This window comes from Rutilus rutilus, assembly GCF_951802725.1.
Source record: "Rutilus rutilus genome assembly, chromosome: 7".
In the NCBI taxonomy this organism is placed as follows: domain Eukaryota; kingdom Metazoa; phylum Chordata; class Actinopteri; order Cypriniformes; family Leuciscidae; genus Rutilus; species Rutilus rutilus.
In genome coordinates this window covers 48,675,975-48,699,165 of record NC_140221.1, presented here as the reverse complement: position 1 = coordinate 48,699,165, position 23,191 = coordinate 48,675,975, and the positions used below count along the sequence as shown (strand labels likewise).

The following is a 23,191-nucleotide window of genomic DNA, read 5'->3' as shown; positions in this document are numbered from 1 at the left end:
CCCTAGACACTTCCTCCAGCTCTTCTGGGGGGACACCGAGGCGTTCCCAGGCCAGCCGGGAGACATAGTCCCTCCAACGTGTCTCTTCCCCGGGGTCTCCTCCCGGTGGGACGCGCCCGGAACACCTTCCCGGGAAGGCATCCGGAACAGATGCCCGAGCCGCCTCAGCTGACCCCTCTCTACTCTGAGCTCCTCCCGAGTGACCGAGCTCCTCACCCTATCTCTAAGGGATCACCCAGCCACCCTGCGGAGAAAGCTCATTTCGGCCGCCTGTATCTGAGATCTTGTCCTTTCGGTCATGACCCGCAGCTCATGGTGAGAGTAGGAACGTAGATTGACCGGTAAATCGAGAGCTTCACCTTGCGGCTCCTTCTTCACCACGACAGACCGGTACATCGACCGCATTACTGCAGAGGCTGCACCGATCCGTCTGTCCATCTCCCGTTCCATCCTTCCCTCACTGGTGAACAAGACCCCGAGATACTTGAACTCCTCCACTTGAGGCAGGAACTCTCCACCAACCTGAAGTGGGCAAGCCACCCTTTTCCAACTGAGAACCATGGCCTCGGATTTGGAGGTGCTGATTCTCATCCCAGCCGCTTCACACTCGGCTGCAAACCGTCCCAGTGCATGTTGAAGGTCAAGGTCTGATGGGACCAGCATGACAACATCATCCGCAAAGAGCAGAGACGAAATCGTGTGGTCCCCAAACCTGACACCCTCCGGCCCCTGGCTGCGCCTAGAAATTCTGTCCATAAAAATTATGAACAGAACCGGTGACAAAGGGCAGCCCTGCCGGAGTCCAACACGCACCGGGAACAAGTCTGACTTACTGACGGCAATCTGAACCAAGCTCCTGCTCCGGTCGTACAGGGACCGGATAGCCCTTAGCTAAGGGCCCCGGACCCCATACTCCCAGAGCACCCTCCACAGGACGCCGCGAGGGACACAGTCGAGGGCCTTCTCCAAATCCACAAAGCACATGTGGATTGGTTGGGCAAACTCCCATGAACCCTCCAGCACCCTGGAGAGGGTATAGAGCTGGTCCAGTGGACGAAAACCACACTGTTCCTCCTGAATCCGAGGTTCTACTATCGGCCGTATTCTCCTCTCCAGTACCCTGGCATAGACTTTCCCAGGGAGGCTGAGAAGTGTGATCCCCCTGTAGTTGGAAGGAACACACCCTCCGTTCCCCTTCTTTGATGATGAGATGATCAATGTAACTCCACAACAACTACGTAAATGTCTCCACTAACATTCAGAAGCTCTTCCTGAGTCTCTCCGTAAGGCTGCACTCGTTACTGGTGATTCTGGGATTCTGGATGAGTGAGATTGGCCTGTTTTGTTATTGCCAGAGTTTCTGAAGCTCGTGTAAAGACTCCGCCCTCTTCTGAACGGAGGCGGAGCTAAAGCTCATTTGCATTTAAAGGGACACACACAAAAAATACGCGTTTTTGCTCACTCTCAAAAAGGGGAAAATTTGACAAGCTGTAATAAATGATCTGTTGGGTATTTTAAGATGAAATTTCACAGACACATTCTGGGGACACCAGAGATTTATATTACATCTTGTTTAAAGGGGCACAATATGTCACCTTTAAAATGCTCTTTAAACAGAGCAGAAAGTCTTGAATTGATAAAGTCATGGCATTAAATGTTGCATGCATTTAAAAAAATGAAAACTTCCTCAGTATTTTTGTACTGTTTTTAGTTTAAATCAAGATGAATTTACTGAGATGCAAATGTAAAATGAAGTCTTGAAAATTTTAATAAAAAGTGAACAAAAATCTGTCAAAACTTCTAAATTAAGCTGATTTTTCTGAGCCCAATAGTAGATATTTGTTCTTGCTTTAGTCATGAACTTAATTTAGATTAATTTCACAGAACACAAGACTTCATATTTCATGTCGTTTTACATCTGAAGTAAATGTCTCTTGATTTAGGAATCTTTTTTGCAGTTTGATCAGAAGGTACAGATAAAGATATTTCCATATTGTAGTGGTTTAGAGCAAAACGATTCAAGCTTCTTCTTTTTTAGTAAAATGAATTAAAAGTAACCGATATCTGTTGTAAGATGTATTTTCAAACTCTGAAGTTTCTCCATAAACATTTACATCTAGAGAACATATTGATGCATTGAGTTCCCTTCACTTTATTTCAAAGATTTCTGTTACTTGGTCTCAAAAAGGTCTTAAATAAGTCTTAAATTTACCTTCATTAAATCTGCAGAAACCCTGTTATAGTGCTTTTTAGAAACGACAGCAACATGAACGTGATTAAAGACACCAATGATTCATAAATAATTGCATTCCCTTCATGTTCACTACCAGCGATTCTTCTACCCAGTAATGTCTCATTAGTTTGCGGCTGCCAAGCAATGAAATGATCAGAAGTCAGATTAAGACTCTTCTCTTCTGCTCACCGAAGCTGCATTTATTTGATAGGGTTAGGGTTAATCATATTTAATTCTAAATTATAAAAGTCGATTTTTTGCTAATTTATTTCATCAAAAATACAATAAAACAGTCAAATATTATTCCAATGTAAATCATCTGTTTTCAATGTGAATATTATTTATTTTTATTTAATATATTTATTCCAGCATCATTACTCCAGTCTTCAGTGTCACATGATCCTTCAGAAATCATTCTAATATGATGATTTGATGCTCAAGAAACATTTATGATTATTATCAGTGTTGAAAAACAATTCAGATTTTTGTGGAAACTGTTTAATTGTATTGTGTGTGTGTGTGTGTGTGTCAGACTGGAGGCGGCTAAGGACGATTACCGCATCCGCTGTGAGGAGCTGGAGAAGGAGCTGCTGGAGGTCAGAGGTCAGAACGAGGAGTTGACCTCTCTGGCTGAGGAGGCGCAGTCGCTCAAGGACGAGATGGACGTGCTGAGGTGAGACACACACCTGACACACACCTGAGCTGATAAACACACACCTGAGCTGAGACACACACCTGAGCTGATACACACACCTGAGCTGATAAACACACACCTGAGCTGATAAACACACACCTGAGCTGAGACACACACCTGAGCTGATACACACACCTGAGCTGATACACACACACACACACCTGACACACACCTGAGCTGATAAACACACACCTGAGCTGAGACACACACACCTGAGCTGATAAACACACACCTGAGCTGAGACACACACACCTGAGCTGAGACACACACACCTGAGCTGAGACACACACGAGCTGATACACACACCTGAGCTGATAAACACACACCTGAGCTGAGACACACACCTGAGCTGATACACACACCTGAGCTGATAAACACACCTGAGCTGATACACACACCTGAGCTGATACACACACCTGAGCTGATACACACACCTGAGCTGATAAACACACACCTGAGCTGATAAACACACACCTGAGCTGATACACACACCTGAGCTGAGACACACACCTGAGCTGATACACACACCTGAGCTGATACACACACACACACACCTGACACACACCTGAGCTGATAAACACACACCTGAGCTGAGACACACACACCTGAGCTGATAAACACACACCTGAGCTGAGACACACACACCTGAGCTGAGACACACACACCTGAGCTGAGACACACACGAGCTGATACACACACCTGAGCTGATAAACACACACCTGAGCTGAGACACACACCTGAGCTGATACACACACCTGAGCTGATAAACACACACCTGAGCTGAGACACACACCTGAGCTGAGACACACACCTGAGCTGAGACACACACCTGAGCTGATACACACACCTGAGCTGATACACACACACACACCTGACACACACCTGAGCTGATAAACACACACCTGAGCTGAGACACACACACCTGAGCTGATAAACACACACCTGAGCTGAGACACACACACCTGAGCTGAGACACACACGAGCTGATACACACACCTGAGCTGATACACACACCTGAGCTGAGACACACCTGAGCTGATACACACACCTGAGCTGAGACACACACACCTGAGCTGAGACACACACACCTGAGCTGATACACACACCTGAGCTGATACACACACCTGAGCTGATACACACACACACACCTGACACACACCTGAGCTGATAAACACACACCTGAGCTGAGACACACACCTGAGCTGATACACACACCTGAGCTGAGACACACCTGAGCTGATACACACACCTGAGGTGAGACACACCTGAGCTGATACACACACCTGAGCTGATACACACACCTGAGCTGAGACACACCTGAGCTGATACACACACCTGAGCTGACACACACCTGAGCTGAGACACACACCTGAGGTGAGACACACCTGATGTGAGACACACACCTGACACACACCTGATGTGAGACACACACACCTGGGGTCGACCAACCAGCAACCTTCTCTTTGAATCCAACACGGAAGTGACTTAAACTGCTATTCATCGACTGGCCACTAGAGACCGGCTGCAGAAGAGACTCAATCCCATGTTAATCCCATAGACCTCCATGTTAAAATGCTCAACATTACAGCAGAAATAAACATGTTTACAGCCTGGTCTATATAGCTGATTTTGCTCTTCATGACGACTGTGAGGGGGATGAATTTTTTTTATAACTCATCCGTTTAAATTTGGGCTTCAGAAACGCTCTTCAGAAACTCTTCGGGTGACGTAACGCACACTACATACATATTTTATAGTCTATGGTAGAAACTGGCGGTTATGGAAAGGGGCGGGACATTTCCCAAACACACTCAAAGCGCTCGACCAATCACTACGCACTGATCCAGCCGACCAATCAGAGCACAGTGTGCTTTTCAGAAGGAGGGGCTTCATAGAGACAGGAAGTAAACAGAGGGTTACTGACAGACTGGGAAGAGAGGAGCCGCAACAATGGAGAATATGAGGAAAATAATCAACATTCAAGCAGGAAAACCTGCTCTAGTAGAGCCTGAAAACTACACCAGGATGACCTCTGACCTCTGTGTGTGTGTGTGTTCCCTGCTCAGGATGACCTCTGACCTGTGTGTTTCAGGCACTCGTCTGACAGGGTGTCGAAGCTGGAGGCGCAGGTGGAGGCGTATAAGAAGAAGCTGGAGGATCTGGGAGATCTGAGACGACAGGTGAAGCTCCTGGAGGAGAAGAACACCAGTTACATGCAGAACACACACTCTCTGGAGGAGGAGCTGCGCAAGGCCAACACTGCTCGCGCTCAGCTGGAGACCTACAAGAGACAGGTGTGAGGAACACACACACACACACACACACACACACACTCAAGAGACAGGAGTGAGGAACACACACACACACACACACTTTCTCTCTCTCTCTCTCTCTCTCTCTCACACACACACACACACACACACACACACACTCAAGAGACAGTAGTGAGGAACACATGACTCCAGCTCACACTAGGGTTAGTTTAGTAATCGAGTGCCGATTATTCCATCGATTAATCGAGTAATCGGATTAAAAATATGGTAATAAAAATAGATCCGAGTGAACAACAGCTTTTAAAATCACTTAAAATACAAACATAAAATAACAAGCAGTAATGATTGCTTCAAATAAACTATCAAAGTAAGTAATCATATGGGTTTTATTGAACAACACTGTTAAAACACCATGTAAAAGAAATAATATAAACATAACTCATGTGCATCATGTGTAATGGCCTGGTGTCACTGCTGCACTACGGCATGATCTAACCCTGGGTTAACATCGGCCAGACTACTGTTCACTACGGCATGATCTAACCCTGGGTTAACATCGGCCACACTACTGTTCACTACGGCATGATCTAACCCTGGGTTAACATCGGTCACACTACTGTTCACTACGGCATGATCTAACCCTGGGTTAACATCGGTCACACTACTGTTCACTACGGCATGATCTAACCCTGGGTTAACATCAGCCACACTACTGTTCACTACGACATGATCTAACCCTGGGTTAACATCGGCCAGACTACTGTTCACTACGACATGATCTAACCCTGGGTTAACATCGGTCACACTACTGTTCACTACGGCATGATCTAACCCTGGGTTAACATCGGCCACACTACTGTTCACTACGGCATGATCTAACCCTGGGTTAACATCGGCCACACTACTGTTCACTACGGCATGATCTAACCCTGGGTTAACATCGGCCACACTACTGTTCACTACGGCATGATCTAACCCTGGGTTAACATCGGCCACACTACTGTTCACTACGGCATGATCTAACCCTGGGTTAACATCGGCCACACTACTGTTCACTACGGCATGATCTAACCCTGGGTTAACATCGGCCACACTACTGTTCACTACGGCATGATCTAACCCTGGGTTAACATCGGCCACACTACTGTTCACTACGGCATGATCTAACCCTGGGTTAACATCGGCCACACTACTGTTCACTACGGCATGATCTAACCCTGGGTTAACATCAGCCAAACTACAGTCACTTCAGATGTCCTCGTAATCTTTCACAGTTGGTCACTTCTGTGCGATAGAAATGCAGCAGCCGCTGTAACTTCCTGAACAAGAACATGTTCATCAAACACACAAACTCAGAGCCGGGGGTCACACTTTTATTTAGAAATCCTGATGAACAACAATTCGCATATTTAGGAAACATATATATTAGGGCTGGGTATTGACACAAATTTCACAATTCGATTCGATTTCGATTCCGATTCGATTAGATTGAGTATTGATTATTTGGGATATCAGGAACAATATATGGCAAATTTTCTCAAGGAAAACAAATCTCTTCACTAATGCTGTAAACTATGGGAGTCAGTGGTGGCCTATAGGCTTCATTAGCCTACTGTAATATTGAAGGTAAAAATGTACTGATTTGTATACAAACACTTAATTTCACTTTTATTTATTTTTATAATAATAAAGTTATATGAAATATAAACATTTAAGTGATGACTGTCATAAAAACCTGCCAGATTTATTCAAACATGCATTAAAAATGAAAGAACATTAAAAATTATAATGAATATGTAATATGGTGCATATATTTAGCAGAATGCTCCTCTCTAGAGTTAATGTTTCTCTCTGACTGACGAGTTTATGGCCACTGGATATGGTTTTTCTGAGGTAAATGTGACGTTATATGACATTGTTTACAAGCTGTTTTACTGACGTCTTTCCACGGTTGAAACACTGATTCCATGTCACATGATACGGACTTCGATAAGTTGTACTCTACCTTTTAACACACTTTCAGACGCTCATTCATGTTTATCTCGCGCTGTAACTGGTGTCATTAATGCGGAAGAGAAGATCATGTGCTTCTCTAGAGCTGAGCCAGAGCGATCTCACGACACAGCGACAAAACGCTATTTATGTTTTTGAATTTCGTAATAAAATGGACGTAATTTGAAATCTGAGACTTTGTTTCATATCAATAGTAACAAAGCACAAAGATTATTGTGATTTATTGGATGGGATGCGCTACAATGTTCCATTCATTCATCAGCTGAGAACAGGATGACTAATCGATTCTTGGGATTTAAGAATCGATATCGGTTCGTAAAAATGAGAATCGATTAAAATCGAGAAATCTATATTTTTTACCCAGCCCTAATATTTCTGTATTCTCCTGTGCTGCCGTATATTTACAGATGAGTGACGTTACCAATCTTGTGAAGTGGCGCATGCTGTGTTCTCAGAGGAACGTTATAAGCAACACACACTCGCCGCACGCAGAGGTGGAGTTTGAGAAACGCATATAAATGATGACAGTGCAACTATGAAACACAAACCGTGTACGACTTTTTGCGTTCCCAGACTGAGTGTGTGTGAGCAGCGTCACTGTGAACGAGCTGAGGGACTTTAACATGTGATCTGCGCACATCTACATAATTAAAGCGTCTCTGGGGGAAAAACAGCGCATGTATATCTAACAATCGCAGCCGTCTGATTTCACAGTAGCACTGAACTATATTATGATTGTTAATGGTTTTAATATATCGCGTAGCCTTAGCAAACGCTGTAATAATGCGGTTCATGGATTCTCGTCTGTGGAACGGCCACTTCCGGTATTTTGCCGGTTACTCGACCTGGGTAAAGTGCAACCGAGGAATCGTGACTGTGTGTGTGTGTGTGTGTGTGTTTCAGGTGGTGGAGCTGCAGAACAAGCTCTCCGAAGAGTCCAAGAAAGCAGACAAGATGGAGTTCGAGTATAAACGAGTGAAGGAGAAAGTCGACTCGCTTCAGAAGGAGAAAGACGTGAGAGAACGGCTTGATTTAATCTGGCGTTATTAAACCAGAACCGCTGCACAGATGATGAAATATGAGATATGAGTCTGCTGTGTTCCTGTACTTTATATATTTTCATCTTTTCTCTTGTTATTATAGTCACTAGTGCTCAGATCCTGCTCTTACATCTAGTCTGTATGTCATCATCATCATCATCATCATCATCATCCTCAGCTTCTGTGTTTCTCTCAGTGAGAAGTGATGTTTATTCATACAGCAGTTCAGATTGTGTGTGTGTGTGTGTGTGTGTGTGTGTGTGTGTGTGTGTGTGTGTGTGTGTGTGTGTGTGTAGCGGATGAGGACGGAGCGAGACTCCCTGAAGGAGACGATCGAGGAGCTGAAGTGTGTTAAAGCGCAAGAGTCTCAGCTGACCTCAGGTGACACACACTCAGTCTTATATGTAATTAACATCCTTCACTCGGGTCATTTTGAAAAATGAGTGTTTTGTAAAAACTTAGTGTTCATCAGAGGGGTCACAGACTCCAGGACTTTTGTCGCACTTGAACCACGAATACACACAAAAAATTGAATGGATTCGAGGAGTTTTGTGATTGAAATAAAAAAAAAAAGTAAGAAATCCTCGGGTCAATGACGCCCTCGGGAATGAAGGGAATGTGAGGAATGCTTCAGGTCACATAGAAACACCTACAAGTGCTCAAAATTCAAACTAAAAATGCTAAAACTTTATCATAAAATTATTTTATAATGTCTACATGTGTATCTGATGCACACTGCTGGCTTTAGGACCCAGAGGAACAGCTCATGACATATCATCTTATATTATTATATTTCCACAAGAGATCGGCAAAGACTCCCAGTGTAAGATATTTAGAGCTGATTAAAAGGGTTATGCATGAAATTATGAGTTATTTTGAATTTAAGTTGAAAGAATGTGAGGAATGTGCTTAAACTACTATTTATTTATTATTTATTGATCAAATCTAGTCATTTAAAGGTAAATAAAGTAAAAAAATAACAAAACATCTCCAAAAAATTGCATTAAAAATAGAAGAGATGTTAACAAAATGAAATAAAATAAGCTTTCTGGACGAAAAAAAAATTCAGTATAATTTTAGGGCTTCGGGTCATTTTGACCCTCGAGGGAAGGATGAGTGTTAAGGACATAAAGTCTGTTTTTTTATATATATATACAATTGTCTGATGTGCAGCCGTGTGTCTGATCACTGGTGTGTCCTCAGGTTTGGTGCCGCTGGGCAGTAACGAGCCGTCTGATTCGCTGGCTGCAGAGATCGTCACACCAGAGATCCGGTGGGTGAAATACTGTATATCAGGGGTTCTCAAAACCACTTTTGGAAAAAGTTTGAGAACCACTGCTGTATATGAACATGTGTGTGTGTGTGTGTGTGCGTGTGTTTGTGTGTCCTCAGGGAGCGCATGATCCGCCTGCAGCATGAGAATAAGATGCTGAAGCTGGCTCAGGAGGGCTCAGATAATGAGCAGATCGCTCTCCTGCAGAGTCTACTGGAGGACTCCAACAGCCGGAAGAACGAGCTGGAGACCGAGAACAGGTTCAGAACTCATAAACTTACGGCTGACTTCCATTTGCTCCAACAAATCCACAATAGCATTTCTATGACTCTCCAAAAGAGGGAAACATGGAGTAGCGGTCGCTCCCTCAGGATCAGGATCGGCAGCGTTTGCTAGTTTACTGTAATCTAATGCCAGAGTAACGTAACTAGGGATGGCCCGATACCGATACTGGCATCGGGGATCGGGCCGATACTGTCCTCATATACTCGTACTCGTACTCATAAAAATTAGCCGATACCACGCACCGATACCACGTACATTTTGCGAAACTGGCCGCCACGAGTGCTTTGTCGAGGTGAACTGAGGTGAACTGAGTCATAGACGCACGAGCTGGTCGAGCACATCCCTTTAAACAGACAACAGTGGAAAGTTTGTTCAGTCCAATGTCAATGGCAACGAAATTAAACGAGGCATGTAGCTTTAGCTTATTATATTAACGTTAACTGACGAGAGAGAGAGAGAGACAGAGAGAGAGACAGAGAGCGAGAAGCACACTTCTGTTGAATGCTCTTGATTGCTGATCGTTCACTCAGCACATGTTATTTGGATGAAAACTAAATCGTATTTGTAAGTAAAGTAAAACATGAACTGTTACCTGACTGAAGTATAACGAGTGGTTCCCTACATTATTACAGGACGTGTGCAGAGGTCAAGAAGTTTCATGAATGCAAACATCCGAAGCGCGCGCCCCTCAAACCAGCTTCTCAGCGCGCGAATACTGAATTAAATTGTCTTTCACGTCTTGCGCTTGTATGGACGAATTCACACACAACTATGTAATAACGCCCGTCTTGGTGAGTATCCTATAGTAAACAAAGTCGGTTATATCTCAAATGAACGTAGCATGTTCAAGTGCGGTCCGTGCGCTCGGTCTTAAAGGGGCAGCAGTTTGATAAACCTGCTTCTGTGTTTTAATGTTAATCAAACAAAGGACAAAGAAATACTCACTGCTCTTGACTAAATAGGCTACCCTTTTCAACTTTAGAAAAATATCCATCTATATATAATTCATACAGTAATGAATATGCTTTTTTCACATTTGATTACTTTATTCATATTTCTGTACCTGTTAGATCTACCCGAAAAACTCTAAAAACACTGTTTATTTCATTTGTAGCCTTTCTTTGTTCTATTGTATATATTTGTCCTATTTGTAATTCAATTGTTTGTTTTTATTTTTGTTACTGACTGCTTACTTGTTTTAAATTCACATTAATTAGGCTGCTAGTTTTTGTTGTAGTATCAAAATTGGATTAAATAATTGATATTTCACTGGTTTTGACAAACATTTGAACCGCTGACCCGATCCTCAGCACTGAGCCCTGCTGAAGCAACTCTATGTGCTGTGCTATTAAATGAAAGATAAAATATGATAGAGCAATAGAATGATCAGTGACAGTAGGCTTACAGAAGCTCATATGCATTTTAGCAGGCTTAATTAAGCATGAAAATAACTGAAAGAAATATATATATTTGATAAACAAATTAAGCCAACTAATATGATTTATAATCTTTTGGTTTATCTACTAATACATTTAAAAATTACAAATGCAGTGAAAATTCAGGTATCGGTTACGGTATCGGTATCGGCGAGTACCAAAAATTACAGTATCGGTATCGGACTCGTTCTGCAAAAAGTGGTATCGGGACACCCCTAAACGTAACACTTATAGGGCCATTTTAACGATCGAAGCGCATGGTCTAAAGCGCTCGGCTCAAGTGCACTCAGGGCGTGCAAATCCACTCTTGCTAGTTTAACGACGGGACAAATGGTCGGTGCTCCCGGCGCTGGTCTAAAAGGGTCGTCTCTATTCTCATTATGAGTAATGGGTGTGTTTTGGGATTTACGTGCGTTAAACCAATCAGAGTCTCATCTCCCATTCCCTTTAAATGCCAGTTGCGCTCGCATGGCGGATTCGCTATTCACATGACGGACTTTGATCGTGGAAAGACTGAACGCGTCTGCTCGTGTGCGAGGTCAAAGTGCGCAAGCAGACCATCTACGGGACACGCCGGATTCACCATATCTCTATGTACACATAAAGCCCATAGTAGATAGCCCATAGTCTTACAGATGGACATCCATTTTTTTTTATTAAAATATAAATGCTTTGCTAAATTTACAATGTAAATAACTGTGGAAAAGCATCATTACAGCCGGTGAGAGGGAGTCGCACAGCTCTCTATATAATGTTGTGTATATATACTGTATATCCAACTTTATCCGCATACATGGTTCATTCCCTTAAAGCGATACTATACAGCAACTGCTTAATTGTTTATATAGTCTCAGAACTATATTGTCGTCCAGCTCTAATCTGATAAATGTGTCTATAAGGCATGAAGATATTAAGATATTATAAACATTAACATCATGATTTTCTGTAAAGCTGCTTTGAAATGATGTGTGTTGTGAAAAACGCTGCACAAATAAACTTAACTTGGTCTCTCACACACACTCACTCTCACACACACTTACTCTCACACACACACACTCATACACTCACTCACTCTCACACACACACTCACTCATACACTCTCAAACACACACACTCACACACACACTCACTCTCAGACACACTTACTCTCACACACTCACTCACTCTCACACACACACACTCACTCATACACTCTCAAACACACACACACACACACTCACACACACTCACTCATACACTCACTCACTCTCACACACACACTCACTCATACACTCTCAAACACACACACTCACACACACACTCACTCTCAGACACACTTACTCTCACACACTCACTCACTCTCACACACACACACTCACTCATACACTCTCAAACACACACACACACACTCACACACACTCACTCATACACTCAAACACACACTCACACACACACTCACTCATACACTCTCAAACACACACATTCACACACTCACTCACACACACACACACACACACACACACACACACACTCACTCACTCTCACACACACACACTCATACACTCACTCACTCTCACACACACACTCACTCATACACTCTCAAACACACACACACTCACACACACACTCACTCACACACACACACTCACACACACACATTCACACACACACACTCACTCACACACACTCACTCACACACACACATTCACACACTCACTCACACACACACACACACACACACACACACACACACACACACACACACACACACACACTCACTCACTCTCACACACACACACTCATACACTCACTCACTCTCACACACACACTCACTCATACACTCTCAAACACACACACACTCACACACACACTCACTCACACACACACACACACTCATACACTCACTCACTCTCACACACACACTCACTCATACACTCTCAAACACACACACACACACTCACACACACTCACTCATACACTCAAACACACACTCACACACACACTCACTCATACACTCTCAAACACACACATTCACACACTCACTCACACACACACACACACACACACACACACTCATACACTCACTCACTCTCACACACACACTCACTCATACACTCTCAAACACACACACACTCACTCTCACACACACTCACTCATACACTCAAACTCACACACACACACACACACACACTCACTCATACACTCTCAAATACACACACTCACACACACACTCACTCTCAGACACACTTACTCTCACACACACTCACTCATACACTCTCATACACTCAAACACACACACTCACACACACACACACACACACTCACACACACACACACACAGCAGAGTTACTCGTGTAATGAATGAACTAAACGTGTGTGTGTGTGTGTGTGTGTGTCTCAGGCTGGCCAATCAGAGGCTGCTGGCGGGTCAGTCTCAGGTGGAGGAGCTGCAGAAATCTCTTCAGGAACAGGGATCCAAAGCTGATGATGTGAGTCATGACATCATCATCATTACTCCTGCTGTGCATCTGATTGGCTGTGATGGGGCCGAACACACACTTCACACACTCTCTCATCGTTCACACACACTCGCTCATCGTTCACACAAGCGCTCATCGTTCACACACACTCTCTCGTCGTTCACACAAGCGCTCATCGTTCACACACACTCGCTCATCGTTCACACAAGCGCTCATCGTTCACACACACTCTCTCGTCGTTCACACACACTCTCTCGTCGTTCACACACACTCTCTCGTCGTTCACACACACTCTCTCGTCGTTCACACACACTCTCTCGTCGTTCACACACACTCTCTCGTCGTTCACACACACTCTCTCATCGTTCACACAAGCGCTCATCGTTCACACACACTCGCTCATCGTTCACACACACTCTCTCGTCGTTCACACACTCTCTCGTCGTTCACACACACTCTCTCGTCGTTCACACACACTCTCTCGTCGTTCACACACACTCTCTCGTCGTTCACACACACTCTCTCGTCGTTCACACACACTCTCTCGTCGTTCACACACACTCTCTCGTCGTTCACACACACTCTCTCGTCGTTCACACACACTCTTGCTTTAATTTTTCATCTAAGATTTATTTTCTTCCAGGTTTATTTCAATGAACAAACATGTTTTTAATAGTTATAGTTAACGGCACGTTTAAAAGCGACTAACCCTGATACACACTGACCTCTGTAACGGCTCCATCACGTGTGTGTCGCACTAACGCCTGCTGTGTGTGTGTGTGTGTGTGTGTGTGTGTGTGTGTGTGTACTAACATCTCTCTCTTCACTGTGATGTCACTCATGATGTAGCATGATCCAGGCCTGCCATTGGTCATCCTGCTGAGTGATGCCTTCATCATCATCATCATCATCATCATCAGAAGCACACGTGTGTGTCCGTTACTTTAGTCTGACCGTCTGCTTCATTTGATCACCATCCGTGTGTGTGTGTGTGTGTGTGTGTGTGTGTGTGTGTGTGTGTGTGTGAGACAGTCTGTTGACTCAGGTCTGCTCTCCTCTATCTGTCCATCAAACCTCTCTCAGTCTGCTGTAAGTACAGTCCAGGCAGTTTGCAGCTTTGTTTTGTTTCTCCCGCTGGACCGCATGTGCATCTCAAACACGCGTGTCACGGGACGAGCACGCCGCCGCATCATCAGACCAGTAATCTGAGCATGACCGATCCACCAGTGATGATTTGAAGTGCTCTGGCTGGGTTTTCCTGTTGAATGTGAGACTGAATGTTGATTCTGCTCTGATCCTGAAGGTGTTTCTCAGATGATCGGGTGTTTGAGTCGTCCTGCATCTTCAGCAAGACTGAGTTTGATTGTCAGTCATTCAGCATGTTCACATGCGCTGAGAACTCCCACAAATCAGCCTGTTGGGTTAACCCGTTTACATGCAAACCAATAACCCGGCAATGCAAGCAAACCGCGTTTACTGGACTTAAAGGGATAGTTCACCCAAAAATGAAAATTAGCCCATGATTTACTCTCCCTCAACTCATCCTAGGTGTATATGACACTCTTCTTCCAGACGAATACAATCAGAGTTATATTACAAAATATCCTGGCTCTTCCAAGCTTTATAATGGCAGTGAATGGCTGTTTCTGTTTGGAAGTCCATCAAAGTGCATCTGTCCATCATTAAAGTGCCGGAAGAGCGTAACTTTCCTCCAGCATGCTATCAGTTAAAACTGCAGCTCAGTACGTGAGGATGCCAAGGAATAATTCTGAGTGTATATAGACAATATGAATTGTTTCACAGCAGCTTTACAGTGATAAGAGGAGATTACAGTAACAGAGAGTGTTTAGGCTTTACAGCAGCTCTAGAGTAAAGTTATTGTCCAGATAAAGTTAGTTTTGATTGATTCACTTCTGTTTCTGTGTGTTCGTCTGGTGTTGGTGTTGCTGATGGTGATTGAGCTCGCCAGCGCCCCCTGCTGGACCACAGCACCAGCTCTTCAACACACACTCAGCAGTGCACACTGGGAAGGGCTGGTGATGCTGCAGTGTGTGAGTGTCCAGCAGGAGGCGCTGCAGTTCCACACGCGCTCTAACCATGAGTGTAACATCTTCTGTTTCAGACGGTGTTGATGAAGAGGAAGTGTCAGGAGCACCTGTGAGTATCAGCTGACCTCCATCATGTTCGTCACAGCGAGGTCATCATCACTGACTGAGAATGTGTTTGTTCTTGGTGTTTAGAGAGAAACTAAGGGACGCCACTAACGAGCTTCAGAAGAAGAGCTCTGAGATCGAGGAGCTGGAGAACAAACACAGTTCCAGCGGTGAGATCATCACTGAAGCCTCGAGCTCGTCCTCAGTGTTCCTCTCGTTCTACACACTCACACATCACGACACACTTACTAGAGGAGAAGCTGAAGATATCAAGACTTGTTTAGGGAAAAATGCATCAAAATGAAGTAATTCAAAAATTATTTTTCTGACTCCACAGACAGATATTAGTTCTTGTTTTAAACTCAAACTCACTTCATTTTGATGCATTTCATTAAAGTCTTGATATCTTCAGTCGTTCTTCTCCAGTAAATGTGTCGTGATGTGAGAATGTTTAGATGTTAGTGCTGGAGAACGAGAGAAACACTGAGGAAGAAGAAGATGTGTTGCGGTTCATATATGAAACGTGTGTGTGTGTGTGTGTGCAGATCGTGTTAACGAGAGTGTGTGTGTGTGTGTGCAGATCATGTTAACGAGAGTGTGTGTGTGTGCAGATCGTGTTAACGAGAGTGTGTGTTGATGTTTCAGCTCAGAGGATTGAAGATCTGGAGGACGCGCTGAAGAAGAAAGATGAAGATATGAAGCAGATGGAGGAGCGATACAAGAAATACCTGGAGAAGGCCAAGAGTGTACGTGTGTGTGTGTGTGTGTGTGTGTGTGAGTGAGTGAGTGTGATGCTAATGTTGTGTGTGTGTGCAGGTCATCCGTACGCTGGACCCCAAACAGAATCAAGGTTCTGCTCCTGAAGTTCAAGCCCTGAAGAACCAGTTGCAGGAGCGCGAGAGGATGCTGCACTCACTCGAGGTCACACACACACACACACACACACACACACACACGCACTCTCATTCTCTATCACACTCACTCTCACACACACACGCTCACACACACACACGCACTCTCATTCTCTATCACACTCACTCTCACACACACGCTCACATACACACACACACACACACGAACACACACACTCACTCATTCTCTATCACACTCACTCTCACACACACGCTCACATACACACATACACACACACACACACACACACACGAACACACACACTCACTCATTCTCTATCACACAGTCACACACACAAACTCATTCTCTCACACACACACTGTAATGTGACCGTACTGTTTGTGTGTGTGTGCAGAAGGAGTACGACAAGACGAAGTCTCAGAGAGACCAGGAGGAGAAACTCATCGTGTCAGCCTGGTACAACATGGTGTGTGTCACACTCCCTCGAGTCACCAGAACACACACATTCTCTCACACACTCCCTCGAGTCACCAGAACACACACATTCTCTCACACACTCCCTCGAGTCACCAGAACACACACATTGACCCTGATGTGTTCACTAATGACCCTGATGTGTTCACTACTGACCCTGATGTGTTCACTACTGACCCTGATGTGTTCACTACTGACCCTGATGTGTTCACTACTGACCCTGATGTGTTCACTAATGACCCTGATGTGTTCACTACTGACCCTGATGTGTTCACTACTGACCCTGATGTGTTCACTAATGACCTGATGTGTTCACTACTGACCCTGATGTGTTCACTACTGACCCTGATGTGTTCACTAATGACCCTGATGTGTTCACTAATGACCCTGATGTGTTCACTAATGACCCTGATGTGTTCACTACTGACCCTGATGTGTTCACTACTGACCCTGATGTGTTCACTACTGACCCTGATGTGTTCACTACTGACCCTGATGTGTTCACTACTGACCCTGATGTGTTCACTAATGACCTGATGTGTTCACTAATGACCCTGATGTGTTCACTAATGACCCTGATGTGTTCACTACTGACCCTGATGTGTTCACTACTGACCCTGATGTGTTCACTACTGACCCTGATGTGTTCACTAATGTTCACTAATGACCCTGATGTGTTCACTAATGTTCACTAATGACCCTGATGTGTTCACTAATGACCCTGATGTGTTCACTAGTGACCCTGATGTGTTCACTAGTGACCCTGATGTGTTCACTAATGACCTGATGTGTTCACTACTGACCCTGATGTGTTCACTGCTGACCCTGATGTGTTCACTGCTGACCCTGATGTGTTCACTAATGACCTGATGTGTTCACTACTGACCCTGATGTGTTCACTAATGACCCTGATGTGTTCACTACTGACCCTGATGTGTTCACTACTGACCCTGATGTGTTCACTACTGACCCTGATGTGTTCACTACTGACCCTGATGTGTTCACTAATGACCTGATGTGTTCACTACTGACCCTGATGTGTTCACTAATGACCCTGATGTGTTCACTACTGACCCTGATGTGTTCACTAATGACCCTGATGTGTTCACTAGTGACCCTGATGTGTTCACTAATGACCTGATGTGTTCACTACTGACCCTGATGTGTTCACTAATGACCCTGATGTGTTCACTGCTGACCCTGATGTGTTCACTAATGACCTGATGTGTTCACTACTGACCCTGATGTGTTCACTAATGACCCTGATGTGTTCACTGCTGACCCTGATGTGTTCACTAATGACCCTGGTATGTTCACTACTGACCCTGATGTGTTCACTAGTGACCCTGATGTGTTCACTACTGACCCTGATGTGTTCACTAGTGACCCTGATGTGTTCACTAGTGACCCTGATGTGTTCACTAGTGACCCTGATGTGTTCACTAGTGACCCTGATGTGTTCACTACTGACCCTGATGTGTTCACTACTGACCCTGATGTGTTCACTACTGACCCTGATGTGTTCACTAGTGACCCTGATGTGTTCACTAGTGACCCTGATGTGTTCACTAGTGACCCTGATGTGTTCACTACTGACCTTGATGTGTTCACTAGTGACGTCATTGCGCTGTTTCTACGTCATTGTGCTATTTCTACATCATTGCGCTATTTCTACATCATTGCGCTATTTCTACATCATTACGCTATTTCTACGTAATTACGCTATTTCTACATCATTGCGCTATTTCTACGTCATTGCGCTATTTCTACATCTTTACGCTATTTCTACATCATTACGCTATTTCTACGTAATTACGCTATTTCTACATCATTACGCTATTTCTACGTAATTACGCTATTTCTACATCATTACGCTATTTCTACGTAATTACGCTATTTCTACGTAATTACGCTATTTCTACATCATTACGCTATTTCTACGTAATTACGCTATTTCTACATCATTGCGCTATTTCTACATCATTGCGCTATTTCTACATCATTACGCTATTTCTACGTAATTACGCTATTTCTACATCATTGCGCTATTTCTACGTCATTGCGCTATTTCTACATCTTTACGCTATTTCTACATCATTACGCTATTTCTACGTAATTACGCTATTTCTACATCATTGCGCTATTTCTACGTCATTGCGCTATTTCTACATCTTTACGCTATTTCTACATCATTGCGCTATTTCTACATCATTACGCTATTTCTACGTAATTACGCTATTTCTACATCATTGCGCTATTTCTACGTCATTGCGCTATTTCTACATCTTTACGCTATTTCTACATCATTACGCTATTTCTACGTAATTACGCTATTTCTACATCATTACGCTATTTCTACGTAATTACGCTATTTCTACATCATTACGCTATTTCTACATCATTACGCTATTTCTACGTAATTACGCTATTTCTACATCATTACGCTATTTCTACGTAATTACGCTATTTCTACATCATTACGCTATTTCTACGTAATTACGCTATTTCTACGTCATTGCGCTATTTCTACATCATTGCGCTATTTCTACATCATTGCGCTATTTCTACATCATTGCGCTATTTCTACATCTTTACGCTATTTCTACGTCATTGCGCTATTTCTACGTCATTGATGTGTGTTTCAGATGTTAGAGTAACGTGTGTGTGTTTCAGACGTGTGTGTGTGTTTCAGATGTGAGAGTAACGTGTGTGTGTTTCAGATGTGAGAGTAACGTGTGTGTGTTTCAGACGTGTGTGTGTGTTTCAGATGTGAGAGTAACGTGTGTGTGTTTCAGACGTGTGTGTGTGTTTCAGATGTGAGAGTAACGTGTGTGTGTTTCAGATGTGTGTGTGTTTCAGATGTTAGAGTAACGTGTGTGTGTTTCAGATGTGAGAGTAACGTGTGTGTGTTTCAGATGTGAGAGTAACGTGTGTGTGTTTCAGATGTGTGTGTGTTTCAGATGTTAGAGTAACGTGTGTGTGTTTCAGATGTTAGAGTAACGTGTGTGTGTTTCAGACGTGTGTGTGTGTTTCAGATGTGAGAGTAACGTGTGTGTGTTTCAGACGTGTGTGTGTGTTTCAGATGTGAGAGTAACGTGTGTGTGTTTCAGATGTGTGTGTGTTTCAGATGTTAGAGTAACGTGTGTGTGTTTCAGATGTGAGAGTAACGTGTGTGTGTTTCAGATGTGAGAGTAACGTGTGTGTGTTTCAGATGTGTGTGTGTTTCAGATGTTAGAGTAACGTGTGTGTGTTTCAGATGTTAGAGTAACGTGTGTGTGTGTTTCAGACGTGTGTGTGTGTTTCAGATGTGAGAGTAACGTGTGTGTGTTTCAGATGTGTGTGTGTTTCAGATGTTAGAGTAACGTGTGTGTGTTTCAGATGTTAGAGTAACGTGTGTGTGTGTTTCAGACGTGTGTGTGTGTTTCAGATGTGAGAGTAACGTGTGTGTGTTTCAGATGTGTGTGTGTTTCAGATGTGAGAGTAACGTGTGTGTGTGTGTGTTTCAGGGAATGGCTCTGCAGAAGAAGGCGGCTGAGGACCGGTTGGCCGGCACCGGGTCGGGTCAGTCGTTCCTGGCCCGGCAGAGACAGGCCACCAGCACCAGACGGGCCTATCCGGGTCACGTCCAGCCCACGGCAGCCAGGTAGAGCATCGCCACGGCAACCCCAGCTCAGCCAATCAGGACCCGCCTCCATCCCATAATGCCCTCTTCCTCCATCAGCCCATCTGATGAACCCGGGTCTCTGGACGCTGCTTAATTACATCAGCATTAATTAATCCACACACTCCTGAACCAACGTGTCGCTTCCCGTCGGACACCTCTTTTTAAAGGAGGCTTTGCAGTATTTTAAGGGTTGTTGTTACTGACGCACAGAAACGTTTGAGTGTTTTTATTGGCTCTGCTGGGCGCGTTTCTAAAGTTACGTCGAGTCTTTATAACCTGTCATCTTTATCTTCTGTTGATATCTATGCATTGAAAGAGCTGAATGTGTGTGTCTCGTGTAGGTCGCCGTGACGATTGTTTGAAGGCGCTTCATAATTTAGTTCTTCCTGTTTTTTGTTTAGTTGATTAATTCCCGATGCCTTAAAACAGACTCACAGCTGCTGTCAATCACTGTCACACGAGTCGCGCGTTTGTCCTTCACTCCTGCTGATGATGGTCCTCCTCAGAAAACAATATCTCCAGTAAATCTATCCTGATTAAAGAATGTTTCGATATAAAAGTCGCAATTATCTTTTATAATGTTTTATTCTGTGGCGGAAACAAGCTTCTGTAGATATTTGCTCTTGTTTTAATCATAAACTCACTTAATTACGATACATTTTTCATCAAAAAAGTCTTGATATCTTCAGTCATTTTGCTTCTTCTCCAGTAACTGTGTCTTGATGTAAGAATGTTTAGACATTAGTGCTGGAGAACGAGACAGAAACACAATCAGGAGAAAATAAAAGCATGACGCTGAACGAGAACCGCGACTCTAGTGACACTAGACTGAATCTGTGACTGACACCTGTCAATCTCTCTCTTTCACAGTGATGTTAAAGCATGAGCGGCAGGGGGCGGGGCTGCATGACATCAGGGGGCGGGGCTTGCATGATTGACAGTTTAACCCATCGCTGCACACTAACTAACCCATCAGCGTCCGTGTGCTATCCCAGAATGCTCCGGTCAGAAGTGGGCGGGGCCGGCGTGTGTCAATCATCAGGCAGAAGAGCGTGAGCTTTATTTACTGACGAATGAAACTCCATCATCAAACCCTGATGTTCCTCACGTCTGTGTAGTCGCATTGATCATTGTCTCAGTATTTCCTGTAGTTTATGATCCGTATGATTGATAATCAGTGTTTCCAGCAGGAGCTTCAGTAGAGTCAGTGTGTGAATGCCGGATCTGTTACTGATAGTGTTGCACTCGCTTCTCTTTATTTATTTAATGCTGAATCAGTAAGTGCTTCTGATGATTCTGACCCAGTTATAAACTATTCTGACACTTCAGCTGCTCTTCTTCATCAGCTGCTGCTTCATAATCACCACACGAGATCGTGTCTGCGATCAATATCTGCTTTAGTGTCGTTCTAACAGGCGATTGATTGAATGTTTGAGGCTTTCTGATCACTGTGGACTGAGTTCAGAGGTCAAACGTCTCTCACAGCCGTCCAGAGCAGAGAAACGCCTCAAACGCAGGAACACACTGATGAACTCGTGAGCTAGAGACTGCGAGTCTGTGTTCATCAGAACTTTCATCTGAAGTAGCAAACATTCGCTCCATTTGCCAAGTTTTATATTGCTTGTATACACTATTGTACATACTGTATGTGTGCGGGAGGAGCGTTCATCAGGAGCGTTTCGTACTGCGTCTCCATTGATGAACTCGTGCTTCCAACGCTGCAAAACTGTACAGTTGTTAATCAAGTTGTAAATAAAGCTTGTATAAAACATTCATGTTTCAGAATCACGGCTGTTCTTTGTTTTGTTTGGTTTGTGGATCTATTGTTCTCCTGACGCAGGGATGATCATTACCCTTTCCCTAACCCTAACTCTCCTGACGCAGGGATGATCATTACCCTTTCCCTAACCCTAACTCTCCTGACACAGGGATGATCATTACCCTTTCCCTAACCCTAACTCTCCTGACACAGGGATGATCATTACCCTTTCCCTAACCCTAACTCTCCTGACGCAGGGATGATCATTACCCTTTCCCTAACCCTAACTCTCCTGACACAGGGATGATCATTACCCTTTCCCTAACCCTAACTCTCCTGACACAGGGATGATCATTACCCTTTCCCTAACCCTAACTCTCCTGACACAGGGATGATCATTACCCTTTCCCTAACCCTAACTCTCCTGACGCAGGGATGATCATTACCCTTTCCCTAACCCTAACTCTCCTGACACAGGGATGATCATTACCCTTTCCCTAACCCTAACTCTCCTGACGCAGGGATGATCATTACCCTTTCCCTAACCCTAACTCTCCTGACA

The 23,191-nt window shown here is 44.0% G+C and overlaps 1 protein-coding gene across 2 annotated transcripts in view; it reads left to right on the top strand.

Moving 5' to 3' along the window:
• The window catches only part of hook3 (hook microtubule-tethering protein 3), a 43,079-nt gene extending 20,438 nt beyond the window's left edge, over window positions 1-22,641 (top strand). Inside the window, exons 10-23 of one of the 2 annotated variants that reach the window (XM_084415500.1) lie at window positions 2,766-2,906; window positions 5,020-5,221; window positions 8,117-8,227; window positions 8,550-8,634; window positions 9,457-9,526; window positions 9,646-9,786; window positions 13,628-13,715; window positions 15,829-15,863; window positions 15,947-16,029; window positions 16,505-16,605; window positions 16,676-16,780; window positions 17,127-17,198; window positions 20,713-20,849; window positions 21,741-22,641. In XM_084415500.1, the coding sequence (XP_084271626.1) occupies window positions 2,766-2,906; window positions 5,020-5,221; window positions 8,117-8,227; window positions 8,550-8,634; window positions 9,457-9,526; window positions 9,646-9,786; window positions 13,628-13,715; window positions 15,829-15,863; window positions 15,947-16,029; window positions 16,505-16,605; window positions 16,676-16,780; window positions 17,127-17,198; window positions 20,713-20,849; window positions 21,741-21,756 (1,387 nt within the window). In that variant the 3' untranslated portion in view covers window positions 21,757-22,641. Of the gene's footprint in view, window positions 1-2,765; window positions 2,907-5,019; window positions 5,222-8,116; window positions 8,228-8,549; window positions 8,635-9,456; window positions 9,527-9,645; window positions 9,787-13,627; window positions 13,716-15,828; window positions 15,864-15,946; window positions 16,030-16,504; window positions 16,606-16,675; window positions 16,781-17,126; window positions 17,199-20,712; window positions 20,986-21,740 lie in introns of those variants that run through there. The other variant, XM_084415501.1, reaches the window with a different exon arrangement.
• The last annotated feature ends 550 nt before the right edge of the window (window positions 22,642-23,191 follow it).